Source organism: Vicugna pacos, chromosome X, assembly GCF_048564905.1.
Source record: "Vicugna pacos chromosome X, VicPac4, whole genome shotgun sequence".
Classification (NCBI taxonomy): Eukaryota; Metazoa; Chordata; class Mammalia; order Artiodactyla; family Camelidae; genus Vicugna; species Vicugna pacos.
The window spans coordinates 11,123,314-11,135,877 of record NC_133023.1 but is presented as its reverse complement, the minus strand read 5'-3'; the positions used below and the strand labels follow the sequence as shown (position 1 = coordinate 11,135,877).

General features: G+C 43.7%; 2 protein-coding genes across 3 annotated transcripts in view; one reads left to right on the top strand and one right to left on the bottom strand.

Moving 5' to 3' along the window:
* BMX (BMX non-receptor tyrosine kinase) overlaps positions 1–2,033 on the bottom strand; it is a 49,752-nt gene extending 47,719 nt beyond the window's left edge. Inside the window, exon 1 of the mRNA XM_006212646.4 lies at positions 1,698–2,033. Within this exon, the coding sequence (XP_006212708.2) occupies positions 1,698–1,700 (3 nt within the window). The 5' untranslated portion in view covers positions 1,701–2,033. The remainder of the gene's footprint in view (positions 1–1,697) is intronic.
* A 9,196-nt stretch (positions 2,034–11,229) lies between these two features.
* Positions 11,230–12,564, top strand: part of PIR (pirin) — a 97,286-nt gene continuing 95,951 nt past the window's right edge. For both annotated transcript variants that reach the window (XM_015246463.3, XM_006212644.2), the window contains exon 1: positions 11,230–11,381. The gene's annotated coding sequence lies outside the window, so the exon portion shown is untranslated. The remainder of the gene's footprint in view (positions 11,382–12,564) is intronic.

Here is a 12,564-nt window from a genome sequence, read left to right as displayed (position 1 = left end):
TACCAAATACTCCACAGAACCGGACAAATCCCCATTTCACAGGGCATTCTGCAGGAGAAAGAAAGTTAGAGTTGGTCTTGACATAATGTGGACAGAAATCCTTTAACACTGACCCTTGAATTCAGCATTTTGAAACACCATACCATGGTTCCTCCAAACGGAATTTATGAAAACCAGATACTTTAGGAGCCATTTTGGCACAAAGAAAGCGAGAATGCCAATGCCATTCCTGTTGGAGCTAAAATTTGCTTTAGTTGTGAAATTCATCTTCGGTGCCTCATAGAGCTTTGCGAAGCCCTTCCTTCTTTTCAGGGACCTCTTCCCCTCTGCCCCCTCCCCTCTGCCCAGGGCACTTTCCTTAGGAGAAAAGCCAGAAGTAATCAATCCACATCCTAATACCTCATGCTGAGTTACTTTAACACATAACACTGCTAAGATCGTACAGGTTGGTGTGGACAGAAGCACCAATGGTGGGCTCAAATCCATGCTCTGTCTCTATGCACTGCAGCATGTTACTTAACCCTGTGAAACAGCTTCCCCATCTGTAAAGGGGGTAAAACAGTAACCACCTCAAAAGGTTATGAGGAGAAAATGGTGGTACGTTGCCTAGCACCCTAGTAGATATTCCAGAAACCTGTCCTCCTTCCCCTCGTCACTCCGTAGGCAATGTTTTTTAAAAGACCATAGCAAAGTTAAAAAACTGAAGCCAGCAAGATGCCCCTCAATATAAAATTTCAGTCCTCAGCCCCTTCCCCCAGCTCCTGGGGAGAGGAGGTAGTGGGAGGCGGAGCCGCCCCACGCCTTCTCTAGTCAACAAGCACCTGCTCTCTAGGTCTGTTACAAGCTCTCAATCCTGGGACTGGTTACCTTAGAATCTGGCTGACTGTGTATTTGTGCCAGCGGGCTTCTAACAAATCAATACATGGACGTTACTCAAAGTATGGTCCATGGACAGGCAGTATCAGCATCCCCTGGGAGCTGTGTAGAAATGCAGACTCTCAGTCCCCCCCCCCCAGACTTAGTGCATTGAAATCTGCCTTTTAGCGAGATCCCTGGGTGATTTATGTGCACATGAGAGTTTGAACAGCATGGACCTAGACCACATTCTAGTTGTATTACTTTTTAAACCCGATATAACCATCACGGTCCACACGAACTTTTAAAATGATATGGGTCTGGCTGCCACTGTAAGGTTCACCCCCTCCCATCTTTCTATCTCCATTGAAAATCCCTAAGTCCCTGATTTAGGGAGACTTCAGGAAGCTAAGAACAAATATTCGTAGCTAAAATAACCTCATAAAATTCACATAAACAAAAGAAGGTATGACTAACATTTCTTTGTCTTTTCAGAAGCAGTTAGGAAGCCAGTATGAAAAGCCACGGAAGGCCTAAAGAACAGAATGGAGAAACTCAGAAGAGGAAAGGACAAAAAGCTACATCAAGTTGATGGTGGTGTACACACAACCTGGCAGCTTCCCTGAACGGAATTTACAGTGAACGATAGCAGGCCCCCAGATGACGTGGCCCCACCCAGAGTCCTCCGAGGAGCCCCAGCAGTTTCACATTCATAGTTTTGCAGTCTTTTTCTTAAAGCGCCCCCCTCCCCATTTGGTGACTCCAGGCTCTACGACATCCAGATCCGAACCCGTTTTCCTGTGGGACATGACACTGCGCAGCCACCTGCCACTTACACGCACCATTTTGGCCGGTTCTGCTGGCCGTCCACCGCGGTGAGGTTGAGATGCCTCTTGCAGGAACTCGGCCCCAGCCGTCCTCCTTCCAGCAGCAACAAATCGTCTCACATTTTCCCAGCTGCTGGGTCAGAAATGGCTACATTACTCAGTGCCCCCCAAACGTTTATTGTCCTGCAAGGCCTTACACAATCCCACAGGAAACCGCGCTCAACACTTAGCCAATACTTGTTGTCCTGATTGAGCGCAACAAAAACGGAGACAAAAGCATATTTCATAAAGGTTCCAACTTTGATAACTCCATCTCCTGCTTTTCCCAGGCAGCTCTCGGGTACATGTGATAACCTGTCTTTGTTTAGAGAGCTTTACGCTGGAAAGGACAAGAAAATATCTCGGCCAAACCCTGCTTATGACGCTGACTTCTCTCACACGAGTCAGGAAACCATGAGGTAACGCCAAAGGGCGCGGAGAATAAGCAATGAAAACTTCAACTCACCACTAGACAAAGGGAGGCCAGAGAATATATAAGAGAGAAGGACAGTTCATATGATGAAAAAGGAGCATGTTTCCATAGCTTCAGTTATTAAGAAATCCAGAAATGGAAAAGAGATGGGTTTGGCTAGTGGACCATGCACCAAGATTGCAATAAAAGAACGTAATTATCACTTGACTGATTTATGATTATCACTATAATGATTTACGATAACATTGCAACTTTTCATTTTATTTTAAAAAATTTTAATTGAAGTATAGTTGATGTACAATGTGTTAGTTTCAGGTGTACAGCAAAGTGATTCAGATATATATATATGCATATGTATATATATTCTTTTTCAGATTTTTTTCCATTATAGATAATTACAAGATATTGAATAGACTTCCCTGTGCTGTACAGGACGTCCTTCTTGTTTATCTCTTTTACATATAGTAGTGTGTATCTGTTAATTCCAAATTCCTAATTTATCCCTCCTCCCCCTTTCCCCTTTGGTAACCATAAGTTTGTCTGTGAGTCACAACATCACAACTTTTGGCTTTACTCATTCTTCTGATTTACACCATCTTCTCTGGTGCACACTGGTTGTATGTAATATGTAATAAATCTAATGACTTATTTTAGGCTAAGCTATGGACAGCTGAGAAAATTAATCATTCTTTTGGCATGCGTTGACACACTGTATTAGCTTATAAAGTGTTGGCTACTTCTTTATGAAATATGATCAGTTTACAATGTGTCAATTTCTGGTGTACAGCATAATGTTTCAGTCATACATATACATATATATTCGTTTTCATATTCTTTTTCATTATAGGTTACTACAAGATATTGAATATAGTTCCCTGTGTTATACAGAAGAAACTTGTTTATTTGTTTTTATATATAGTAGTTAGTACTTGCAAGTCTCGAACTCTCAATTTATCTCTTCCCACCCCCTTTCTCCCTGGTAACCATAAGTTTGTTTTCTATGTCTGTGAGTCTATTTCTGTTTTGTAGATAAGTTCATTTGTGTCTTCTTCTTCTTTTTATTCTTTTTTAGATTCCACATATGAGTAATATCATATTGTATTTTTCTTTCTTTTTCTGGCTTTCTTCACTTAGAATGATGATCTCCAGGTCCATCCACATTGCTGTAAATGGCATTATTTTATTCTTTTTTATGGCTGAGTAGTATTCCATTGTGTAAATATTACCCACTGCTTTATCCAGTCATCTGTTGATGGACAATTAGGTTGTTTCTATGTCTTGGCTGTTGTAAATAGTGCTGCTGTGAACATTGGGGTGCATGTATCTTTTTGAATTAGAGTTCCCTCTGGATATATGCCCAGCAGTGGGATTGCTGGATCACATGGTAAGTCTATTTTCAGTTTTTTGAGGAATCTTCATACTATTTTCTGTAATGGCTGCACCGAGCTACATTAATACCGGCAGTGTAAGAGGGTTCCCTTTTCTCCACACCCTCTCCAGCGTTTATTGTTTGTGGAGTTTTTAATGATGGCCATTCTGACCGGTGTGAGGTGATAATGTCATTGTAGTTTGATTTGCATTTCTCTGATAATTAGCTGTATTGAGCATTTTTTCATGTGCCTATTGTTGTTGGCAACTTTTAAAATATCTATGGTGTGATGAAATCCTGGGTGGGCAGAGGAAGATGAAGCTACTGACTTTCAAAGAGGTAGCCTCTTGAGTGGACACAGGATTAGCATCATTTCTACTCATTCATTCATTTATTCCGTCAGTCAAGTCTTATTGAGAACCTACCATGTGCCAAGTGTTCTGTTAGGGGCTAGAGACACAGTAGGAAGGAAACACAACAGAGGCAGCCCACATCTTCAGGGGGCTTATGTCTAGTGGAGGAAGAACCACAAGTAAAGGTCTAATTACAGTACAGTGTGTGAAAAATAAATACTTCTACTTGAAACTGGAGTTTGAGGAATGGCAGAGAGTCCTTCAGAACAATTCAAAAGAGTGGAAATTACATCCTGACAGCAAGTAAGTCCCTGATGGTTTCCAAATAGTTCTCCATCCTCTAGGAATCAAGTAGGCAGTCATTTGAGAAATTGAGGGTGAAGGCGAGTAACAGTGGCACAGCAATCTGGCCAAATAAATTAATTCTACACTCTGCTAATTAACTTCCTTTCCCACATGGCGATTTGTTTTTACTCCACTGTTTAAACATGGTAGCATGGCTGAAGGTCAATTCTAGAATAAAAAGTCAATTTAGGGGGGGGGAGGAGGAAGTGGCAGAACCCTGGAAACACCTGGGCACAATCTCTTGGGATCCTCATCCCTTCTTGGGGCTTGAAACCCTCAAGGGCAGCTGGGAGGAGTGGTTTCCTCTGAGTCAGAATGTCCTAGATTTATTTACTTATTCTATTCATTCACTTCCTCTGCCACTTCTCCCAGGCCTTTTTTGGCTCTGTATTTTCCATGTCTTCAGTCTAATTCTCACTTGTTGTGGCAACCTGCTGTTTCTATTACTTGATTTAATTTGCTCGAATTATAGTCTGCGTTATCACCTCTACCCAGGGAGACCCTTAGGAATTTTCTCTAAGCTTGTCCATGCAGGCCTTTAGCAGGCAACAAGCTGGTGTAGGGCTGTGGCGTGGGGCGATCTGACTTCAGGATGTAAACAAGCTTGTTGAGTTGGGAGTAGTAGTGCTTACATTTTTAGAATAAGAAAAGACCCAAGAGGATGCATCGTGTGTGCGTTTGTGTGTGTGCACGGGCGCACGCTCGTGCTTCTGCCTGACCTATGTTTTTCTCTCACTTAAAAAAAATTCATTTGATCATGGCTTTAAATACCATCTATATGCTTTCGATTCCAAATTTCAGCCAGGTCCTCTCCCCTGAATTCCAGACTTGTATTGGACTGTCACTTTGTCTGTCTATACTTGGAATGCCTAATAACCATGTCAAACTTAACATGTGCAAAGCTGACCTTCCAACTCATCCTTCAAACTAGCTTCTCCTACAGTCTTTCCTTCTCAGCTAAGAGCTACCCTATGCTTCTAGCTGCTCAGGCCAAAGAACTCGGAATCACCCTTGACCTTTACCCTTCCTTCACACCCAACGTCTGATCCTTCACTATCTCTTAAAAATATATCCCAAATTTGGCCACTTTTTACCACCTCTACTGCTACTGACTGGTCTAAGTTGCCATCATCCCTCACCTGGCATATGGCATTCTCCTGCTGGCTCTCCCTGTTTCCATTCTTGCCTGAGTCTGTTCTCCACTGGCTAGCCAGAATGATGCTTTTAAATTTTAAGTCAAACCTGCCACTCCTCCCGTCTGGATTCTCCAATGGTCCCCCCTTTTCTGGTCCCCTAGTACTATCTCTAACATCATTTTATGATTCTTCTATTTCACATTGTCACACCTACAATATTCTGAGCACCACCTGCCCCAGGGCCTTTGCATTGGCTGTTTCCTCTGCTTGGCAAACCATCACAGATATCTGCCTGGTTTATTTCATCATCTCCAGGCTCTGCTTCAGATGACATCTTCCTAATGAGCCATACCTGGACCACTTTGTTTAATACTATATCTCACTCCACCCAGCACTCCCAGTCTCCCTTACTCTGCGTCATTTTTTCTTTTTTTCATAGCACCCAACACCTTAAAATCAACTACATAATTGATTTATTTATAGTGTCTGTCTCTCCTTCCTGGAGATTAAGCCCACAAGGGCTCCGATAGCTTCTCTCTTCTGCAGCTTGAGCTTTTTCCAGGGCAATCTCATCACTGGGGGTGTCACTTCATCACCTCCTGCACATATTCCTCCTGGTGCTAAAATAATCTGCTTGGAAGTTGGGTTCTCATATGACTAGTTTATACTTACTGGAATCAAAGATGAATGCATTACCTCTTCTAACAATGCTTGCATATTAAAGCTCAGGTTCAATGGTGGAACAAACAGCCTTTTTCCTCATGAAAGGGGATGGGTGAGTGAAGGGTTGGAGGCGGACCCAAAAAGATTTGTTGTGTTGTTTTGTTACAACCTTTCTTGACATTTATGAAATCTTTACCTAGACTATTGGCATTTTCTCAATTTTACTCCTACTTTTTAGTGGAAAGTAAGGATTTGTGGTCGAGATAGGGTTGGCAAACTATGACTACCACCTGCTTTTGTAAATCAAATGTCTTGGAACACAGCCACAGTCCTGTGTTCAGATGTTGGGTGAGGCTGCTTGCTTTCTTCAACGGCAGAGTTGAGTAGTTTCAACAGAGCCCATATGTCCGCGAAGTCTCCAATATTTAACAATCTGGCCTTCACAGAAAAAAACTGCCAACTCTCACGGTCAGGAAGAATCCTGCCAGCTTTTGAAGTGACCTAGTAGCTTGGAATTTAGCTCAAAAGCTCAATTCAACAGATATGCATGGAATTGTATTGTGTACAAGGTGCTAGAGTTGGAAGCAAAGAAAGTAGGCAAAAGGGGGCTTTTATGGAACCCCCCAGCCACGATTCCCACTTCCATTCAAATTATTCCCCCCTCATTTTATCATGAATAATTTCAAAATATAGAAAAGGTTTTAAAAAATGTATGGTGAGCACGCTACACCACTAGATTCTACAGTTACATTTTGCTTTATTTGCTTTGTCATTTATCTGTTTATCTGCCCTCAATCCATGCATCAATCCACCTGATTGGTATTAGTACTGTTACGATTTCTGTTATTTTTTGGTGCCTTCAAAGTAAGTTACAGACGTCAGTGTACTCCATCCTTAAACACCTCAGAGTACATAACATTAACTGAAGGTTAATTCAAATTAGCCTTTTATTTTCATTCCAACACCGTGATCTTGAAAGCAGCCTTCATTTGTCCAAAAGACCCAGCCTTACAAAAGGTGAAAACCGAGAAAGGTTATCAGCGTAACTGAGGTAGGTATCAGGGGACTCATTCACCTAAATGTCTCCATTTCCCCAGTTCAGAGATGAATCAGCCTTTCAGGGCTGAGAATGTTTTGCTTGTGATAAATTCTAGGAAAGTTCTGTGGCTCAAGGGAGAGGGTCATAAGCTATTCTTTTCTGGCACGCTGCCAAAAACCCACGGGAAAGAGGAAAATAGTTATGATTTTCCTGCAATGGTTGATCACATGTAGCTTCAGGGTCAGAACCCTGGCCAATGGACCAGACCACGTCTGGTCAGATTCTTCTCGCAGGGGTGGAAATGCGAGTCACGTATACACATCTTTTCTGGATATTTTTGGATGTCTTTGACCACAAGAACATTAATGCCCTTCATAAACTAATGTTTACAAAATAATCTGTCCCTGACTTGGGGCCAGTTAATTTGCTGGGTTCAGAAAGTCTGAATCCCTAACATAGAATATTCGAGAGATATTTTTCATTCAATGAACAGCAGGTATAGCAAGCGCCATGGGAAGCAAAATACCAAAACCTGACCAATCTGCAGGAAAGATTTTTTGAGTGCTTAAAAGAGAAAAAAAAATTGCAAATGGTGACATATATAAGACACATTTAGACACATGTATTTCTATAAAATGTATTTTCAAGAAGAAAGTCATACAGAAGAAGAAAATAAAATTTTTGAGTTAAAAAGGAAAAAAGGTCACAAAACATGTTGATAAAGTGAGTGTCTTTAAAGATGATAATGGTGGTATTTGGAATTTTTTAGAGAAGGTTTTCTTCACTGTCATATGGACATAGAGCTTTCTTTATGTTTCCTGGGATTTCAGAGGCAATGGATGGTGTATCTACACACTCATGTATCCAGCTGCCTGTTCAACATCTCCAACTGGATGGCAAATGACAGTGCGAAAAGTGCTCAAAGTTCCATGTACAGAGTTGTATTTCTTTTTTTTTAATTGAAGTATAGTTAATTTACAATGTTGTGTTCATTTCTGGTATACAGCAAAGTGGTCAGTTATATACATTTATATATATATATATATATATATACACACACACATATGTTCTTTTTCATATTCTTTTCCATTATATGTTATTACAAGGTATTGAATATAGTTTCCTGTGCTGTACAGTAGAACCTTATTGTTTATCTCTTTTATACATAGTAGTTTGTATCTGCAAATCCCAAACTGCCAATTTATTCGTCCTCAACCCTCTCTTCCCCTTTGGTAACCATAAGTTTGTTTTCTATGTCTGAGTCTATTTCTGATTTTGTAGATAAGTTTATTTCTGTCATTTTTTAAGATTCCACATATAAGTGATATATGGTATTTGTCTTTGTCTGTCTGGCTTACTTCACTTAGTATGATAATCTCTAGGTCCATCCATGTTGCTGCCAATGGCATTATTTCATTCTTTTTTGTGGCTGAGTAGTATTCCATTCCCCTTCATCTTTATCCACAGAGTCACATTTCTCATCTCAAAAGTGGGCCCTGTTAATGGCGAAATGTTACATGCCGCATATTCCATTTGTAAATCCCCCCATGTTTGTTTTTCCTCATTTTAAGTCTTCTAGCTTTTTATGACTGCTCTGTTTTTTTCCCTCTGCAGTGGCCTACAAATAGAATTCCCTGCCTTGCTCTGAAAATGCACACCCTTGGACTTGGCTTCTCCCAGTGACCAGCTTCTCAAAGACAAGAAAGGAAGGAAGCTCTCACACCTGTTTTGGTTTCAGAGGCGGAAGGGATTCTGAGCCCCAGAGGAAGCTTTGAAAAGGTGATACACTGAAAGCATCCTCAAGACTATGGCAAATCCAGCATCAAAACGGGTAAAAATGTACAGGGAAGCCATTCTCTCCTGTTGTATTAGGAAGCTGTCCTTCTAAATGCTCCGTGTAATGGAGGAAACTGGCAGGGCACCTGTGCTCAGAGATTACTGCCGTGGCCAGTGGGACGCAACATTTCATGTCTTAAGTCTAGTTTAATAATTTTTTATCTTACTGGATGGCTGATTGGACATAGCCACTTTCTGAAAGGGTAAATATTTGTAAGAATTTTTCCTTACCTAGAGAGCTTTGAAGATACACCTCATCTCTTTTCTCACATAAAAGCACATTTCTCGTTATTTATCATGAAATGAATGACCTGGAAACTGAGTGGCTTAAAACAACCATATTTATTTCCTCACAGGCGTTCGGGTCTGGAAGTTGAGAAGGATGCAGTTGAGTGCTCATATCTCATCCATGTGGTATCAGCTGGGGCAGCTGGGGTTAGGGGGCCCCTTCCCAGATGGCTTATTTGTCTACATGTCCCACACTGCAGTGTCCTTGGCCTCTGACTCCTTCCTCACATGGCGTTTCTCCTTCCAGGACCTCTCCTCCACATGGCGGGGACTTCTCCCAGAATGGTGGTCTCATAGTCATCTCTCTTCTTCCAGGAAGCAGAAGCTGCCAGGTCATTTCAGAGCCACGCTGAGAACTGGCAGTGTCCCTTCCACTCTATTCCATCGGTCAAAGCAGCCACAAGCCCTGCCTAGACTTAAGAGGAAGAGAAGTAAACTCCACTTGTGATGGGCTAAGTGTCAAGGTCACATTGCAGAAGAAGACGTGTGCAATGGGAGATACTGTTGGAGCCATCATAGGAAAAGAGAATCTTCCAACGGAGGATAAACAGTGACTTTGGTCCACAACGTGTAGTTGTGATGATTGCCATGTCAAATGCCTCACCCAGACTTGAGAGGACAGACAGGCAAGGTTTCCTTAGAGGGAGGGATGGGGAAACTGAGAGCTGGGAGATGACTGGGGATAAGGCAGATTAAGGAGAAAAAGTTCCAAGCAGAGGGCATAGCAAGCCAATAAGAGAGAGAATGCCCATTCGAGACCTAAAAAAGTTCAGAATAATGGAAAGAGGGGGTGCGTGTGTGTGTGTGTGTGTGTGTGTGTTTACACTTGTCCTTCAGCAAGTGTTGGCATGCTAAGGGTGAGGCTGCGTTAAGGGTAACACAGGACTTTCTCTTGCAGGCAATGAAGGTTTTAGGTGGTTGAGAATTCCATTTTCCTGCGACTTGGAAGATGGCTTGGCTATCAGAGAAGATGGATGGTGGCCATCAAAATGGGAAGGACCAAGTATATTTAAGAGATAACAGGAGCAGAAAGCACAGGATTTCAAGGTGGAAGAGTGATGGAGAGAGCTTGAGTTTCAGCTTCAGGTAACTGACTAAACATTGAACTTCTTGGTAGGGAATGCAGAAGCACTTACTAAGGACTGCAAAGTGCCAGAGAGTCTGCGCTTCGGTTTTATTTGGAGACTGTTGCAGGAAGACACCCGGCCTGCACAGTCGAAAATACTACTTGGCCCTCTACAGATCCCTGTTTTACAGTGGCCACTTTCTTTCCTTTCCCCAAACCCAGTGAGCTTTCTAGTGTTTAAAGAACAGAAACCCGCAGCGGCTTCCACAACTCCGTACATCCCTGGGAAAAGTCTCCAATTCCCCCCCCCCCCTTGTACAGGGCGAACAGGAGGCAGCTTTATGTAACAAAAAAATTGTTTTGTGCTTAGGACCTGCCCAGCTCATTTAAGTCTCTTCACAACCCAAGTTGTACTGTGTTATCATCACCATCCCTATTTTACAACGGAGGAACCGGAGGCACAGAGAGGCTGAGTCACCTGCCCAAGGTCACGCAGCTAAGAAGTGGTGGAGGCAGGATCCGAACCCGTGCAGCCAAGCTCCGCGGGTTGCGTGACGAGCGGACTCGAGGTAAAGACAGGTTTCCCAGGAGGTCGCATTGGGACCTTCGCCCTGAACAGAGCACCTGCTGGGCCCACCCACCCCTCCCAGGGCCCAGCGAGCATCTCTCCCGGGCAGGAGAGGCGCCCAGGCCGAAGGGCAGCGGAGCAGGCGGGGTCGCGGGAGCGGCGGGGCTTGGGGGATGGGGGTGGGGCGGAGCGAGAGGATCGGAGCGGCGGCGGCCTGTCAATCAAAGGGTGTCGCCCTGGCCCACAGCCCCGGAGACCCACAGACTCCCGCCTCCCGCTTCCTTGCGGCCACCGCCGGCGAAGCGCTGAGTCACGGTGAGGCAGCTGCGCGCGGCGCCGCCGAGCCCGCCCTCCCCGCGCCCCGCCCCGCCGCGCGTGAGGAGCGAGCGCCCGCGGGGTGGGAGGGGCCAGGGCTGGCGGGCCGCTGGCGGGTCCCCGTCCTTCCGGGCCCACTTGAGATGCTCAGGGGAGTCCCCAGGGAGATGACCAGAGGTGCTTAAATAGTCCTCTGCAATTTGGCGCTAGTGGCAGACGGCCTTTCTTTCTGCAGAGCGCTGCAATCTGGTAAGTGCCTCATCAGTTGTTCACGTGCACAGAATTTAATTGTAGAAGTCTGGAAAGACCCAGAAATAGTCCACATGGGAAGTAAAATACTTTTTAGGTGCTCATAGGTAGGTGATGACCGTTCTGTACGCCTTGGAGGATTGAGCTCATTTCTGTGTCCCACAGTTAAACACCCAATAAATACTTACTGAGTGCCTGGCTCTGGGCGGGCGCATTTCAGAGTAAGCCTTGACTGACTGGAGGGCTTTTCAGAGTGGATTGCTCTAAATAGCAGCAGCTCCCATTCCTAGAGCACTGACTGCACTCCTTTAAGGTAGGCAGTCTTATTACTTCTATTTCACGGGTGGGGAACCTGAGGAACAGAAAGGCTTAGCAGTTGGCCTCAGGTCACACAGCTGGTACATGGTGAACCTGGTATGCAGACCCAGGCTGTGGGGCTCCAGAATCTATTCTTGCATCTCTCTTGGTTTGAGTGGGCATCTTTGAAGGAATGGATTATAGATCGCTTGAAGAAGAGCTTTACAGATTGGGGGTACTGTGTGCAAGCTTTTAAAGTGAAAAGGGAATTGATTCTATTTGTTCTGTGATATTTGGTTGAGTAGACTTTAGACCCACAAAGAGGAAGCACTTTTGAATTCAGGAGATCAATGAGTCCCCAGAATACAGATTGTGTTGTCAAGGGTACCTCCTTCATGAGTTTCCTATGCTCATGAAGAAGACTTCACGAGAAAGCACGAAGATTTCTTGCCACTTAAGTTGTCCCTGAACTTCAGGGATAGTTCTTTGAGATGACCCTCAAAGATCCCTTTCGATGCCAAGATCAGGAACATTCACGTGAGAGTCACAGACCTCTTGGTGTTTCTCCATGTTCCCTGTGTCACCACACAAATCTCTCAGCTCCTGGTAGCACCTACCTCATGGGGCAGCGTGGGGTAGGAGGTAGGTTGAGAAATTTCAGTGAGGTAAAGCTGGTAAAGTGCTCATTAGAGGTTTTTGGTAAGTGCCCTACAGAGTTGTTATTGCTTAACCTTGTAAAAGATGACCATAGGACTATACCAGTTAACAACTGTCAATAACTAGTAGGGTTCTGGGAACCTAGTTAGTACTCATATGTGTTTACCATCATTATTGTTGTTTTAAAGCACCTAGCTCAGGTTTTGTACAGAGTAAGCAGTTAATAAAT